Source organism: Achroia grisella, unplaced genomic scaffold (genome assembly GCF_030625045.1).
Source record: "Achroia grisella isolate CSIRO2021 unplaced genomic scaffold, CSIRO_AGI_Agris_v1 utg779, whole genome shotgun sequence".
Classification (NCBI taxonomy): Eukaryota; Metazoa; Arthropoda; class Insecta; order Lepidoptera; family Pyralidae; genus Achroia; species Achroia grisella.
This window is the reverse complement of record NW_026713019.1, coordinates 3,534,317-3,553,024: the sequence shown is the minus strand read 5'-3', so window position 1 is coordinate 3,553,024 and position 18,708 is coordinate 3,534,317. Positions and strand designations below refer to the sequence as shown.

General features: G+C 31.8%; 1 protein-coding gene across 2 annotated transcripts in view; it reads right to left on the bottom strand.

Moving 5' to 3' along the window:
- Positions 1-18,708, bottom strand: part of LOC131850680 (inositol-trisphosphate 3-kinase homolog) — an 88,870-nt gene that overhangs the window by 69,152 nt on the left and 1,010 nt on the right. The window contains exons 2-3 of one of the 2 annotated variants that reach the window (XM_059200985.1): positions 17,055-17,171; positions 15,060-15,113 (exon numbers count right to left, since the gene is read on the bottom strand). In XM_059200985.1, the coding sequence (XP_059056968.1) occupies positions 15,060-15,113; positions 17,055-17,171 (171 nt within the window). Of the gene's footprint in view, positions 1-15,059; positions 15,114-17,054; positions 17,175-18,708 lie in introns of both variants that reach the window. The other variant, XM_059200984.1, reaches the window with a different exon arrangement.

Sequence of the window (18,708 nt, the reverse complement as noted above, 5' to 3'; positions counted from 1 at the left end):
TCCGTAACAAAGTTGTACGGTAAGTCGTATGGCTAACGTCGCAATTCCTCACCTCCATAATGAGGAAACCGTCACAACTACTAAAATTTATTTGCGATCTCTGAAATAATATTATATGACATATGATATATTTTTGAATTTATTTATAATGGATATAGTAGCAGAATTATGTGCAAATAATAAATGTAATTCTAAATTCACATCATATTGGCAGTGAGCTATACATACAAATTTCAAAAAATTGTACATACATCTGATACATAAAAAGTATCATTATTATTATTTAGAATGCAAAACTAACTATTAAAATGCGTTCAATTTTGCATTATAATAAAATAAACTTTCTTAAATGAATTTTGAACGTACAATTGTATACTTTCTGTAGTTGTGAAATAAATTGAAGAAAGATTGAATAAAATAATAGGTGCTACTGTTATACATTATTATCATATATATATTCTACTATTATACTATTCTGGTTTGTTGACCAAGTACCTGGTATCTTATAACACCAAATATATAAATTTGCTTAATAGGGCAATGTGGACCATTAATTCTGTGTATGGCAAGTAAGTAAATAATTACAATCTGTATATAGTAGAAGAACTATTTTTAGCAGCACATTTGTGTATTCCATGCTGTGTTAATTTTCTTAGAATATTAAACCATATAAGTGGATCTTACCGTAAGAATAAAAAACAAGGAGAATTAGATTTTCTTTAGTTGTTTTTGTCTAATTTGTCTGTTTATATACATTACATGTACAGCACATGATGTGAAATTAATTACGTACTGTAAAAATAAATATAATAGTAATAACTAGACTAATTAAAAGAAGGGACCCATCGGATCCGAATATATAATATTTGTGTCGCCCATAAATTTACCGAAAAATAAAAAATATGACTAATCCTTGTAATCCCTACTTGCATCCTAGTTCGTAATTTGTCGCGTTAAGTTCATGTCCATGTGTGACGGTCACGGTAAAGTTCAATGCAACAGCAATACATATGTCCAAATATATGCAATACATATATTTACACATACATACAGAAAATTTCTACTGAGACTGCGGCTTTATAAATATCAATACATATTCTATCTAATATAGTCCCTTCTACTCACAACCCAAAGATAATTGCAAATCTGTGACAATATACGAGTATATGGTGTTATAGCTCCCAAACTGTTGGAGAGAGACATTCAGAGATTTGAAGACTATCAACTCAATTTCTAGTTAATTAAGGGGGTTCACCAAACTCTAATTCTAGTTGACGAAGGAGCTTAACCAACTTTTATGTCAGAGGTTTTTAATTTACTTGTACTTTTTAGAAAAAAATGGTTCAAACATTTAGCAGTAAAATATTACAAACGTAATTATAGCAGCTACCAGCCATAATATTAATTTAATAACACATTTTTAATTGCCATCTAATTTATTACTGGGAATGGTTACTTTAACTTTTACTCTTATTTATTTCCCTCCATCCAATTTCTTATAGATATCTCTAGAACCTAATTTTTACCTAATTAAATTTGGCTAAATTATTCTGCCTCGCAGATTAATCCTTCAATATGTAATTTTGTTATTATATCCATAATTAATGTTTTGACTTTAGTTTTAATTATCACCAGTTGTTCCAATAAAATATTTTATATTTGAAAGATTTAACTAGAGTTCGCTAGAATTTATTTGAACTTATGTAGTTTCCTACTTTTCATAAACAATATGTAGGGTATGAGAAGTTTACGTCTAATTGTTATTGCTAACTGCGTACATTTAACGTACGATGTACTGAACATCTGCTGTTCTTTATCTATTTACCATAATTTTTATCAAAAATATTTACAGCACAGGTATCATAACAAAACCACGTCAATAAGGCTCAAATACGATGCCTACATTATATTATTTAGTTGTACATATTCTCTTATCTATGGTTCTTCATAGAAATAGAGTTTTCCAGTTCCAGTTCAGATGCTTAGTAGGTTTGGCCACGAGAATATATGCCATGCAAGTTGAATTATTAGGTAACTATTGTATAGTTATAGAACAGTTAACTTTGTACAAAAATCTTACTCTCGAATGATTACTAAAATTCATAATCAGACCATCACTTTTTTATTGACTTAAATTATTGCAAACCAGGAGATGTCGACTTCAATGGAAAGAACGGCCGGTCTATCATGGGAGGGTCAATGATGCATCGTATGCATAATGCATGGTATCTGGAGAATAGAGCGTTTACCCCGCGGTGTCTGCATTTATAACACCATCCCGGGTGATGGGTCGTTGGCCTTTACCCTATAGGTGTTATTGTTACTGCTATACAGTTTACTTTTCTGGATTTATTTTCCTTATTTATTGACACTTTAGCAATACTGCAGAAAAATGCATAAATTACAGTTGAAGTACCAGAAATCTATATTTGATACGCCTCTACGATATTTGACTATGTCTTGAGTGAAAATCTAGGAACAATAGACTCTAATTATTGTAGTATAATATTTTTTGTGTAAATATAGATTATTCACTACTTTTTAAATATTTATATGGTGCAGATGGCCTACATTATAAGAGTAAATAAGAAAATATTATAATATAAAGATTGCCATTTAAACACTTAAACAGAATATATGAATAAGATGTAAGTTTTTATAGAATAGAATTGAATAGAAAATCATTTATTCATATAAACTTACATTGAAGCACTTTTGAATAGTCATCACAGTTTTTTCAATCTACCGTTCATTTGGAAAGCTGTCTCATCACAAGAAGAACGAGCTAGAAACTTGTGTGTTGCTCTTTTAAATAATTTTATTGTTACTTTACATTTTAAGTAAAAAGTAAAGTATGTGAAAACAAACTACCAATTAGCACTAATTCAATTAAATACTCAAATAGAAAAAAATATGAAATATAGAACCAACTGGTTAAGCAACTAATAAGAGTAAATCAGTCGTAAGAATTAGAGCAGACCAGTCCCTACAAGCAGCAGTATGACGTTTAGTATTATGTTGCTACCAAAATAATTATGCGTTGATACAGAAATAAATACAATACTGAAAACTTCAGTTACACTTATAATCAACAGACAGCAACGGTAATGGTGCCAAGAGTACAAATACGTTTTCTAACAATTATCTTTTACCTAGATGTTCTATATTGGTATACCAACATGAGTTGTGTGTATGCAATTACAGTGTGATTGCATATACTCAAGTTACCAAGTTACATAGGAAAATACTTTGTACAAGGTTTATCTTGGTCAAAATAATTAATAAACAGTACGAGAGTCTACATAAATAACAAGTAATTTCAATAGAAAGTCATAAATACAAAAGATTTCCTCGATCTTTACCTAAAACATCCGAGTTACATGTTATTACCTTAAGTTAACGAATGAGGAAAACCTTATTGTTTTTCGGAATACGATATATTAATAATCAATTATACAGACCGCCCTCTGCTCTTAATCGGTATTGGCACACTTGTATCCAGTCACGTACGCTCCTTCCTAATTGATTTTCTAAAACGACACTATCGCTAATGAGACCAATCATATTGTAATCTCGCACTGCCCCTAATGGCATTTAGCAATATTTTTAATTGATCGATTGGTACAACCACATAATGTAATTAAGTATTGACGTACGTCTTCTGACCAAGTTTAAAAAACTTTATGCGACATGTGACCATTTTTTTAATGTCATTGTTATAGAAATTATTCATAATAAATACTTATTTATCACAATTATATTTTACACAAAGTCATGTACTTCTGTCGCCAAGCAGTTTATTTTGTAAATTGCCTTTTGGTTGAAGGGATACATTGCAATGAAATTACAAGGCCTAACGTTTTAGATTCCGAGATCTGCATGAAGAATATATGATAACGTGATATTTCTAGTGCTCTTCATGTTTAGACACGATGATTGGCACTCACTATTAGAAAGAAAGTTAGCTTGGTCAACCTGTCGGATAAAAAAAGATGACAATAAATCCATAAATCCATCAGAGATATATTCTAAGAAAATGTGTACATATCATATACATGTACGTCTAGAATTGTATCTTGCATTTTGAAAAGTAAACAAACTCTGTCGTAGCTTGGTGATTAAAATTACATTGATACATTTTTTTATTTTCCCGACTGTAGTTTCACTATTACAATTCTTCAATAAATCAAAAGGAAGTCACACTTGCGTGCTACGAGTTTTATCTTTTTCTAGCAACAAAATAAATAAGAAACAGTTCGAACATACTTTTTTTAAGTGGCTTTAGAATATGATTATTCCGTTTGTTAATTTGTTTATATCTTTTTAATCTATAGATTAATTGAATGTAAGTTAGAATTTTTTAAATGCATATACTAACTTGTTTTATTAGGTAGCATAGATAGAAATAGCAGTTCGAATTTAATATTAGTGTAATAAAGTTACTATATATATGTATAATGTCACTTACCTATATAAGTGGTAAAATACAGATTCTTAATGACTTTTTTTTTATTTATAATAGAACCTAGAAGCAAGAAAGTAGGAAACAACAATAGCTAATTATTTCATTGTATAATTGCTCGTAGTGTAATTGTGTATTTCTGCATAAATCTTAATGTGATTAGCTGAAGCACGTGCTACAAGCCTGTACTAGAAGCCTACGTGACCGATGGCAGGCTGCGAGCCCTACGCCGACCTAGCCCTAATGAAACGCATTTAGGTTCCATTTGGTGACCGGCTTCATAATGATGATGATTTCTGACAATATACCGGGGTTTCTATTAATAAATGCTTATTTGTTATCTATAATATGAATAGTTGAGGTTATTTAATATGTCATCAGACTGTCCTATTTTGGTACTATCGCTCTAAATGACCTATATAAAAATTCCAGTAAACTAGACCCAGATGAACAGTTTTATTTATTTTACGTGCTCTGATGGGTATATTAACAGAAAAAATGTATTGCTTTGCGTAATTGCTTATTTTTACTATAATGATTTAGTTAAAGTAATTAACCAACCTTCAGTTGTATATAATATATGTACATATTCTTCTTACAAAAACATAATCCAGTCAATATAGTGAGGATTTTATATAAAAACTACATATTTCCAGAAATAGTAAAGTGTAAGATTTCGTTATTATGCAGTACTTATACAAGTTTGAAGTAAAAAAACAGTTTTATTCATTCTTTTGTAGTTGGGTAGAGTTATTTGCGCAACAGAGCAGCTCCCACATTTGTATTCAGTATTGTGTACATCGTGAATGTGATTAACTTCAGATCATCTCATTAAAAATGATTGACGTCATAACATTGTGTCCATCAGCACTGATAGTATAATATGTATATATATATAAGTAGACACAACAAATGTAATAGTTTAAATTATAGTAAAATTTCTAATAGTACAAAACGAAATTGTTAATTTTGTCAGCTTATTTCTTCCACAGATGACATGATATTATATAGTTCTTCTTAAAATATATGTATTAAAAAAAATTATAATCAACATAAATACAGATTAAATGGACTACAGATTAAATGAAGCACTAAATCACTAGCATAATATGGCAGTATTAGTATATTCAAAAGCCCTACTAGCGGGCTACTCAAATCAATACTCCAATAGACTATTGCTATTAAGTATCAACAATATATGCATCATGACTAGGGTCCTCACTGGACACCGCAAATTAAATAAATACATGGGGAATATACGCCTTAGAGAAACAATAAATCTACAGATTTCGCCAAGAAGAGGGAACGCCACTACACATCCTGTGTGGTTGTAGCCCACTCATGAATAACCGAAATATTTCCTTTGGAAAGTATACGCTCTACCTTGAGGAGATCAAAATCATCACTCCAAAGAAAATCCTTAAGGAGAATATAAAAGGATGATCACAATAGATCTATGAAAGTCGAAGTGTTACAAGTAACTGAAAGAAGCCCAAAACCCCCAATAATAAAAAAATACAGATTAAATAAATACATCAACATCATATTGCTGACATCCATAAGGTATCCATTAAGTTGACCCTTCAGCTGAAATACAGTTGACATACAAAATTGCTTAGCGGTTGAAGTACGTAGACAGAACTACCCTCGTAGAAGACTTTTTATAAAGTCTACTTTTTATTCTTACATTATATATTTTTAATTACTTGACATGACGGAGCAACATTATAAGAGCCCTTAATGTCAGCGTAACAATATGTTGCGACACGTCTCCTACAACAAACTTGTGGGAAAATATACAATATCAAAGTTCGTTGCTATGTCACTTTGATCAGGCACATAACCATCGCACAATAATATTATATATATATATATATATAACTCACAATTGTTAGTGATATTAATTCCTCTAATAATTTTATTATAATACAGACAGTAAGAGTTCACCGTTCATCCTGTTAGTGAAGTATAATAATAAAAAAATAAATCTCTGTTATTTATTTTGTAAGCTTTTGATTTAATTCACTTTATTTCTCTCCATGAAATTTGATTAGTATTATTTATTCTAATTGTCTGTTGTCAATATTGTGGGGGTGTTGACCTGACTACCAAGAATTGAATTAGCCACAATATTATGCAGTGTCCAGCGGCATTAAGTGGAAGAAATTTAGGGTTGCCGACCATACGCTAGAAGGAAACGATAAATTTTGACTCTGTGTTTTCTATTAGTGATTAAATTAATTCCTAAATGTTAAATATAAATTTTCAGTTGCAGTCTCAGAATTCTATTTACTCTTAATTACCATAATACATACCAAGTTTAAATGAGTTTGAGTTGGGCAAATTTAAGCCCAAGTTTCTTATTTTTATTGTATATTTATTTATTGAGTCAAAATATTACACATTAACTTGGGTATATACCCACTATACCCGAAACAAACTTCAAATAGATAAATCTGGATATTTCTTTCTGCAATAGTTAGAGTGTCCTTCCTTGTTAGTCGATACTTATATTGTTATGACTAATATCAGTTTACATGTATAAATTCGTATACAATAATATCCTCTAATGAAGCTGTATATTGTTATATATTAGTTTCATTATTATATTAGACTATATATACATACTTACAGATATTTCTATGCAAAATAGCTTATTTAGGATCCGTTTCTTATATATTGGCTAATTGGTATAAGTCAGGGCTATTTTTGATAAATAATAAATTCTGTAAGTAGGTACCTACCTAATTTTGATTTAACATTCTGGTATCAATCTGAGTTTTGTTATAAATGTATTTCTAAATAATATAATAATTGCACCATGTGTGCGATCGAGCTGTGGTGTGGTGGCAGCCAAGCCATACCCAACGCAGTATATAGGTATGTACCAGACGGTCACGTGACTCCATTGACGTCAATACTGACCTCTGGCAACGGCCACACCGCGCTGCCTCCTGCCGCCTGCCTACTTATCGGAGCCGAAATAGTCAACATACGTGAGTCCATTTGCAACATAAAGAATAATTACTAACTGCATAATATGCATATATAATGTACGAGTAATCTGCATGTTAGTTGGATATTAAACCCACTGAGTTGAGAGAATTCAATAATAGCGAAAAACACTTATTCTGCAGAGCCTAAAGCAAATGTTTAAAACTGAATTAGTAAATGAAACTATTTTTTACTTTTGTTCACGATAGCTACAATATGCCTTTAGTAAAAGTGTAAAAAATATGATTAGTCAAATAAATGATATCAGCGATATCATATTTTTTTGTTATGAGATAAATTTCTCCTTATGCTATTATTTACATTAGCGTCAAATGTCATTAAGATCACAGACAGACAGACATTCGCATTTATCTCTAATATATATATATTAGTATGGAGTGGTAATTTCTGCATATACCTAAGTCGTAAGTCCCAACAAATATTTTTAAAATATTACAAACAAACAGAAACAGTGCTGGTATTAAAAATAAATACCTAAAATTTGTTAAATTATTTAAAATATAGATATATATCAATATCAACCAATATAGAACCCCTTATTTTGGCACGGCACGACATCGCTTCGCTTTTCGTGTTCTATCGAATATATGTAAGTACAATGAATTGTGTTCTGAGGAATGGTTTGTCATAATGCCTATTGTAAGTTTCTATGATCGCTCCGCTCGCCATTAACAGAGGTTTCACCCGCACACTTTAGAATTTAAGTATAACCAACAAAAACCCGATATTGTTATATCAATGTCCATCAAATATATCACGAAAAGGTGTCAAACTACAATGATGCTATTGACACTCATCATCATCATCATCATCATCATCGCAGCCCGGAAGACGTCCACTGCTGGACATAGGCCTCCCCCAAAGATCTCCACGACGATCGGTCCTGCGCTGCTCGCATCCAATGCCTTCCCGCGATCTTGACCAGATCGTCGGTCCACCTTGCTGGAGGCCTTCCCACGCTGCGTCTTCCGGTCCGTGGTCGCCACTCGAGGACTTTACTGCCCAACGGCCATCTGTCCTACGAGCTATGTGCCCTGCCCATTGCCACTTCAAAGTCGCAATTCTTCGGGCTATGTCGGTCACTCTGGTTCTTCTGCGGATCTCCTCATTTCTGATTCGATCACGCAGAGAAACTCCGAGCATAGCCCTCTCCATTGCCCTCTGAGTGACTCTGAGCTTGTTGATGGGGCCCATAGTTCTGTTCCGTAAGTCATCACTGGCAACACACATTGGTCGTAAACCTTCGTCTTGAGACACTGCGGAAATTTGGACGAAAAGATATATCGGAGCTTCCCGAACGCTGCCCATCCGAGTTGGATTCGACGATTGACCTCTTTCTCGAAATTGGATCTACCTAGCTGGATAGTTTGCCCTAAGTATACGTAGTGATCGACAATTTCGAGTGGAGAATCTCCGATTGTTACGGGAGCAGGTACGACATGGACGTTTGACATAATTTTCGTCTTGTCCATGTTCATTTTAAGACCTACTCCTTGTGAGACTCTACTGAGGTCTTCGAGCATTTTGCTAAGGTCTTCCAGGGTCTCAGCCACGACCACGATATCGTCGGCAAATCGAATATTGACACTCAAAACTAACAAATCCCCACCCTATTTCGAGGATGATTTACTGAGTTATTGAATACTCTTAAAATACATTTGTAACGTTCTAACGTACACTAATACTTAATGAGGATACTTTTATCATAATTTACGCATGAAAAGTAGCAGTATACGGCTAGTTGTAATATATTCCGACCACGTTTTTCAAACAAGCGGCAATAATGTAAAACACGAAATAACTTTCTCGAGTAGTAACCAAATACACGTGACTTAACATTTCGGGCGGAAAAGTGTTTACGAACATTTCCCCTTCGTTCAGACGCGACCTGTTTCCATTGAAAATTCTAATGATTCTTGGACTTCATTTGTTTAGTAAAACAAATGAACACCAAGGAATCATTAGAAATTTTTTTAAATCACCAGACGTTGCTATTGTATTTCTCGATAAACAATGAATAACAATATATGTAATCAACTACTTGTATACGTATAAAGAGTTTTACTAATACTATAGTCACCAAATGTTTCTACAAACATTTTTAACGGATGTATTTTTAAGTATGTAGAAATAGTTACAAGCGTTTTAATCAAATTGAATCTTTTGTTGCAATATAGTAACTACATAAAGATCGTTGGAACGACAAGGTTTTAAAGAAATTACCAATGTAGCCCAAAGGATTGACATGTTGAGTAAGGTGGGTGGGCTATGGAATTTTCCTTGTAAAACCAATAACCCAAACCAGATAACTAAAAAGTTGTCTTTTTAATCATTGATTTTCCGAGGGGCGGGGCATGTCTACCATAATCCACCAGCTTTATAGAGCAATAACTATTCAGGGCTCTGTGACCATTTTTTTTGTTTTATCATCACTTGTGAGATCGACATCGGTTGAAAATATGTAATAGTAAACCAGAACAATCCACAGAGCGCCAGCTAAACTTCAACTTAACCAAAATACATAGTATAAGTGCAAAACAACAGATAAACTTTAATACTGTTTTTTAGGTACGTACCTACTTATGCAATAATATACATTGAAAACACCCAGACCAATACAAATACCTACAGATGTGAATAACGAGCATCGAACCTCCAAACATTGGAATGCCAAACACATAGAACCGCTACCGCAAGACCATCAATCACAGAATCCATATTTATAAAAATATGGATTAGCCACATAACTTGAAGAACTAACAAACAATGTAAACGTTCTCAAGAGATAAATCCGAATAGAAAAACAAGGTGATCACGTCCACTAATTTGGAAAACGCTGACTAAATATATATCTTTAAATTTTCAATAATTCCATAGGTATTCACAGGCATATTAGAAAAAAAAAATCTGTAATATTGATGTTACGATATATTAATATGTATATTGTATATAAATATAATATATTGATACTTTTGGTACCTATATTATACAATAGAAAATGTTAAGTGTCAGCTTAAGTAAAATTGAAACTGTCTGTAAGTAATCAATGTCTAAAAATAAATTTGCTTTGAATAAACGGATGTTAGTACGAACATAATTTTAAAGTCTGCTTACTATTGAAATTACTCAATCTAAATTCCACGTGACCGATACGACACAACTTAAAATACAATATAGAAAACTATTAAGGTATCTATTTTTACAAATGTGTAATACATTTGTAAAAATATTTTTTGTACAGTTTCAAGCAAATCTCTAGTTAGTTGTTAAGAATACCTATATCTACAACGCTGAAATTTATTGATAGTATTAATGAAAATGAATTTTCAGTAAAGTAGAAAACATACAATAATTTTTAAAACCCCTTATACAAACTGCGCATGAATAATTTAATATGCAAAGTTTAAAAGTAGAAGAAGATTTCCTGAGTATTCTTAATCCCTTTACACACGACACTGAAATCTGGTGCTGCGGTAGTGGTAAAATCGACTCAGCCGGGTACTATGAAAAATTAGTACTTATTTCGCTACAGACGCGGCGATCTCGGGAGTGATCCAAGGAATTCTCTACCAGTGACCCGATACAGCTCTGCCTACTAATCCTGTTTAGTAATTTATTGAACTAGCAAATTAGTATAACAAAATTAAAATCGAACTCTTGTAACCAATCATTGGGGACTAAAATCCAATTACACAAAATGTGCACTGCGTGGGTGTGACTAATTTATCTACGGATAATGATTGGCTTATTTATTATTTATTTAGTTACATTTTGTCACTACTTTGACACTCCATTATGATAAAGATGATAAAGTATTATTGCTATAATTATAAATATTTTTATAGGTATTTATAATTCACAAACTTATACTGATATTGTAATCATTTGAACACTGTTGATCGTATTTTCTTCAAGTTATTAAAATATAGAATAGTGCACTCGCTTGCGCTAATACTATACGGGGCTCCGGTGGAGGATAAAGTGAGGTTTATTTAGTAACAATGAGGCCTATAGATACATTAGTAATGATCTTCACTGGTGTCCCGCCAGCTCATACCGTTAGCGCAGGCAGGGGCACCACTACATTCATCCTATGGAAAAAGGATAGTATAGAATTATATTCGATAATAGTGTTCGATAATTATAAATAAATATACACCGTGAACCGTACCGACATAAAATCATGTTTATCCTATGACTCGCGCGATGAACCAATGAATTGTAAAATGATTTTTTTACAACTTGGTGAGTTTATTATCCGTAGGCGCCAAGCGATATAGAGTATATATCTATCATAGATCTATCACAGAGTACTCCGTAATTACGTGCTGTTTAAACTGGAACAGTGTCCTTGAATTTGGTATTACTAAAAAAACACGACTATTACGAATATAGAAACATCACAACTAGGTACTTAAATAATAACAAAATAATGAAGTAAGTAAGTCATTCTTTATGAAGTATGTTGAGTATCGGACACATAAAAGAAAATAGTATTAATATTGTCTATTATTTATTTTCCTGTCAATAGATAGGAAAAATATAAATGCATCGCAATTTATTTCTAAATTACACATAATGTTAAAACATTCTAAAAGCTAAGCCCGAATTCATTGCATGCACTTAATAAAAAGAATTCGATTCCCAAATCCACAAATACCACTGGTTACGAGCTGGACAGATTCACAAATTATATACAAAAGTCCTGACCGGAATAATTTCGTTGTTTTCCGTCCAATTATTCAATCATGTGTCCCCTAGTAAGTCCCCTGTGTAAGCTAGAATAGGACCATTAATATCATTGCCGCATAAATAGGAGCATTCCCATTTTGTCAATTATTGGGCATAAAATTATTATTTAAAATGGTAAAAAGAATAATGAAGGCAGCATTTATATTAATATAAAACGATTTAAATATGTGCTCCTGATTTCTTAACGACTGATTGTGGAAAAGTGCCCATTGGACACCTCAGGGGATGTAAGTGAGGCTCCACAAAATAAAGTTCAAAACGAAAATCCGAATTGAACTGCAGTTAGTCTACCTCAGTAGGCACCTTCGCCGTGATATTATGAAAAATAGAATATTTCTATTAATAAAACCAATATATAACATATATATAACAATAATTAATTTATAATTGTAAAAAAAAATTGGAAAACTGTGCGTCCGGATGTCTGGTTTTCATTAAAATACAACACAATGAGTAAAGACAAAATAAAAAAGACTTACATATGTCAATGTATACTTACTAAGTTGTTTCGAAAAACAAAATAATCCTATGGCTCACCTACTTACCATCCAGTCAGGACTTCCCAACAGTTGTAATGGATTATTGTAGAAAAAAAAACGTAATTAGATCAAAACATGTGAATGAAACAAGTAACAACATGTAAATCTATCAATGTAACAAAAATTTAAACATGGCAGATGTTTAATAGACACAAAAATATCTAAACACAGTACAAACTGTCACATCTATAGTATTAGCAAATAAAGAAGTTATTTTTGAACACAAAAGCAATATAAATAAAGATGTAATATTATTACTCACCTCAATAAGAATTTATGGTATTATAAGTGTATTCGAGGGATTGCCCATGTTGACAGAAAAGAAAAAATGTGAAAAACCACAAATCTACATTCAATACCCACACGTATGTACGCAAACACTTCACTGAAGATGACAACTGAATAAAGATATCAAGACGCCCCTTAACCTGTGACACCTGTGTTTGGAAATTTGGGCTCAAAGGTAAACGATTTTTTAATTGAGAAATATTTTAGTGATTTTCCTGTGCCTACGTAAAATCACTGTTTTCTCGTTTTCAATTTATAACGGAACAATTACCATGACAATTATTTTGTAATGTATAAGTAGTTTTCTTGGTTGTCACGATTTTGTTTTTTTGGACAGAGAAGACATAAAATTCATTATGATATATACATGGATCCTATGAAACTAAAAGCCTGTAGAAAGAATATTCACAATTAACTAATTAAGTTAGACATGTGAAATAATTTAAAAAATCGGAACAAGTATTTGTTAATTATTAAGCGATATCAATCGCTAGAAAATATTGAGCAATTATTTAAAATTAAATTTTACAACGAAATAAATGATATTACGTATATAATTAATTATATTAGAGACATGACATTTTAGTCCTCTGAAATAGAAATGGTCATGCGTGGTATGCAGTAGCCACATAATAACGTGGTGTTGCTGTTCGAGTCTATAAGCAACAGTTACCGCTTAACATCAGGTATATAATACTTATAATAATATAAATAGCATATTTAGCAAAAAATACACAGATGGCAGGTAGGTACAGAAAATGTTTACACAATCGACCGTTTAGTTGACATACAATTAGGTAGGTATTTTGACAAATATTGAAAATTGTCCGGAAATCCCAAATCTACAGAGTATAAGTACGTACGCAGGTACTTAGGTATTTTTCCAAATGGATGTGATGTGAAAAATCATTTAATAAATACAGAGCATATATTATGTTTCATTAATAGGTAGGCGCACGACCACTTGCCGAAATAAAGTATCTGTAAATATTATCACAATAAACTGTTTTTACAAAATTATGCAATCAGTAAATATTATCTTTACGTATTGATAAACTCGAACTAGCGCACACTATGTAAATATGTACATATTTAATCATATACTCGAACCCAAGTAATTTTTAATTGAATAATAACTGTATATTACATTACTGAGGGAAACTGAATATTGGACTTATTAATCGTATTGTACTCGTACCTATGACACAATTTCGTTCTTCCTTCGTTAAATATGTTGCATAGTACTAATTATATTATCTGTGGTAATACTAAAGTTATAAATGCGAAAGTAGTTCTGTCTGTCTGACGCTTTCTAAAACTACTGAACCGATTTAAATTTTGGTACCAACCTTTCTGTGTACCAAGTTTATATCGGTTCAGTAGTTTTATAGCCTAGAGTCTGAGAAAGCACATAGGCTACTTTTTAATACAAATACAATACTATTAAAAAAAGGTTCTAAGAAGTTGAATGGGGAGATGAAAGATTGTATGGAAGTTTCGTCATTTTTAAAGCTAGTTGTATGTATGTAGTGTGTATCTGTTGATTAAATATACCTACCTACGTAAACATTACATTCAAAGTTTGTAGAAGTGAACTCTTAAGGGGGTAAAAGAAATAAGAGTAAGTTTGTATTTAAATTAAAACACTGCAAATAACTTATTAAAGCATTTATCAATATGTGACCTATTTGTAAAATAAATTAATATTCATTCCAAGTTATGCCACGCGAACGTAATCGCGGGCAAATGTAGTCGTTTATATACTGGGCTGTCTGTACAAAAAATATATGCATGCACTAAGCATGCATATATTTTTTGTGATCCTTTTATCTTAGTTTTTCAATAATCACTAAATTCTTGAGTATGAATAAGTAATGCCAGACACGCTTATGTGTCAAATTTAGAGTGCAATTGGCTTTATCTAATAGGTATTTTTTACTATTGTATTTATTGAAACGGCCAATGTATCTTCCGATATAGAATAAACCATATTATGTACTTACCTTTTTTGCTGCTGTATGTTTCTCTTTCCGAATAACCCTGATGCCATTTCTAAACTGTAATGAGATAAAACAATTCAAATTCAGTTAGGTGTAAGTATATTACTGATAATGGTATCATTCGTATGCTAAACGGACCCACTGAATGTAGCAATTAAAGTGATAGAGATAAAGCTAATATATTATTAATTGATTAAATTAATAAATCATGAGTGTGATCTGGGTGTTTTCTGTTTATATAATTAATATTTTTATTTTATGCTAATATAAAAAAATATGTAAAAAGAAGTATTTGATTAGTTGTGTAGTACCCATAACACAAGCTCTTTTCCTTGGATTAAATTGCGTTGTGGGAATTGTCCTTAGATATTATTATTATTAAATTAATTATTATACAGAAGACTTATAATAAACGCCGTCTATACATAGAAGATGAAAACTATAAGGAGAATCTATTAACATAATAGAACACAGAATAATGATTATTATAACATTTGTCTATATGTCTACACACATAGTCCTCGGAAACGAAAACGAAAACGGCTTAACCCCATCGGGTACAGTTCTCGCGAATGCTTTGTGGTAGGTATATATAGGCACTAAAAGTATTAGTTTATTCCAGTTGGTTATACAACGAAATCCCAATTTTATATAATGAATTATCCGAGTACGAACTCGCCCATAATCGAACATAGAAATAGATTAGCCGAACGCTAATCTATTTCTATGTTCTAAAAACACCGTAACTCAATAAGCACTATTGATTGTATCTAATCAATCGAACTCAATATTATCAATGTGCATATACCCAGGTTTTATTTATTATTCACAGTATCCATAATATCAATATTCAAACAACCAATAAAGGTTAACCGGGGGGGGGAAAGGAATTGTTATTAATATGGACTTATGACCCCATTGCTAGCAGTGTACCATGTCATGTTGGCCTCCAAGCAGTTCCCCCTGGAAACCATCGTGATAAATTCTTGGTAAATTTATCACGTAACCCATCGTGACCTGTGACGTAAGAATGACCTGACCTCATGCTCATCATAACATCCTTCACTGGTGCCCTACCAGCATAAACCATTACCGCAGGCGGGTGCATCATACCATTATCATCCATAAAAAAAATGATAATATTAACAATTTGTATATTGTTCCACAAAAAACAATTTATACAAGCATGAAATCAGAAAAGTGTAAAATAACAATGAAATTACTTACCATTTGTAAGTTCATTAAAAATATAAAATATACTGTATAGAAAAAATGTAATATTAACATTTTACAATGTATAATATATTAGGAATCTTTACAAGTAATATATGAAATAATTTTTGTTATCATATTTATTACAATGGCATTTTGTTGTTTTCCACTTTCCATGCAAAAAATAGCAATTTATATTATATAGTTTTTTTGTATCAAAATTATTATATTATACTGTCTCGTTAAATTTTAGAATAAACAGTTTAGCTATATGCCCACTCGGAATCATAATAATAATAAATATTGCTAATTGAGTTCTATTAATTTCCATTAGGTTAATTAAATTTAATTAAATACACTGTTTAACTAAAACATTAGGTATATAACTTATACTTTATTTATAAATTAGAATATACCAATATAAACTACACAGATAAACTCGGAACGAGCCATAGCAATTAGTAGTAATGTCATGTAAATAAGTACACTGAATAAGCGATTTATTTTCTTACTTCATTTTATCCACAACTTCATCCGCCTCACTAGGATAAATTTGTTGAACAGGATAAACAGAATATTGCGTCCTGTCCATTCCTGTACTCTGTTCCAAATGCTTTGAGCATATCTTTTTTATATCAAAGTAAAAATGTGTACGTTTGACAGATACACTACGTTTTATAGCGAATATAGAAAATTTCAAATTACATAGGGTCGCATATTCAAAAATATTGAAAAACACTAGTATTGGATATATGTAATTAGATATGAAAACAAATATACACTTACTGCACAATGGAAGCAACTGAAAAGTGATGGTGGTGGAGTGGTAATTGAGGCCAGCGGCGATCCGACCGGAGACGTCTCACAAGTGTGACAAATAGCCGATTTGGAATTGGATTCCGCCTGCTGTGAAAAAATATGAGTTTCGTTAGAGTTATCAGATGAAACATCATAAAGGAACATTTATTATTTTATTATAGCCGGAATAGCAAACTATCTCACCAGATATAAATGTCTTAGAGGATGATGATGATAACGCCGAAATTTTGATGGTTGTAGATTCGCCTACTACATCGAATTCAAATTTTATAATAATTTAAGTAGCAGAAAGCAAGTGTTGCGTTTACCTCAAGTTAGTTGACAATGTCTCGGTCTACCCCATCTGGGAGTAGACACCGCTATTGGGTCCTAACAATATTTATGTATTTATTTAACAATCTTTCAGCCCGTATTATACAAAACTTTGGCTTTTGCTTCAGATATTTTTATGCTCTATAATATATAAATGTTCTACAAGTGTGAATATCTGACAATATATCAAAAGATAGCCAAAGAGTATATTAATTTAAAAAGTACAGGGTTTACTCATGATATTAATTAATGAAATCAAAAGGTGGATTCTAAGTAACTTTCAGTATCTGCACCGAAAACCTATTTTCTGGGAATTGGTACCGAAGATACCGAAAGAGTTTTTATTTAAACACTATTCTTGAAAACAGGAAACGGATAGCCGTAGTAGATGAAGATTTATACATTTGTGTAGTAACAATCCTTTTATTTCAGTACTCTTTAGGTTAATAAATTTTCCTAAAAACTATCATTGAACTTAATTTTTTTTTATGTTGTAAGTCCTTTTTGAAGTTGTAAAGACGATACTATTATGGTCAGCTGTAAAGGCCTATGCGTTTACAGCTTCACCGGATTAAAGCCATATGAATCAGCGAAGGGTACTTATAGTTATCACGCTACATCGAGCTAATTTATTTATTAACTACAATATATAACTATGATTTGATAGCAATTTGAATCTAGAGGAAATTACTGATTTCTTTTTACACGTCTGTTCTTTAACCCACCCTTGGAATTGCAGCTGATTTTCACTAGCTTCATAATACATTTCTTTTCTTAATAGAAGTTTCCGACTCGGGCACTGTGTCCAGAACTTAAGGATTACAAAGTCCCTGATTGTTGTTACAATAATTGGAATGTTTACATAAATTTATGATAAAATTATCGAATACAAAGTTATTAATAATATCGCGTTAACCTTGACGTAACAAAAGAACAAAGCAGATGCGGCCAGAGTGCGTGCTTTAACGGATAACGAGCGGCCTCACTTACATATTTAGTTTGAAACACATTCAAGATATATACAATCGGTTATAACATTTTTAATATCTGGTATTCCTCATAAGCCGCGTCCCTCCGTTATTTTGGAAGACATTTGTATGATCTCGGCGCAACTACAGACAGCGGAACGCGAGTGCCCAACTCTACCTGGTGCTGGTGGGCACATACGGTGCTCATATGAATTAAATACATTACCTAGGTACATTTATTGAACATCGTAACTCGAACAAGTTATCATTACGGTATTTGTGAATTAAGTTATATATTATTGTTAGACGCATAATACTGCCTAACGGACAAGGATAAAAGT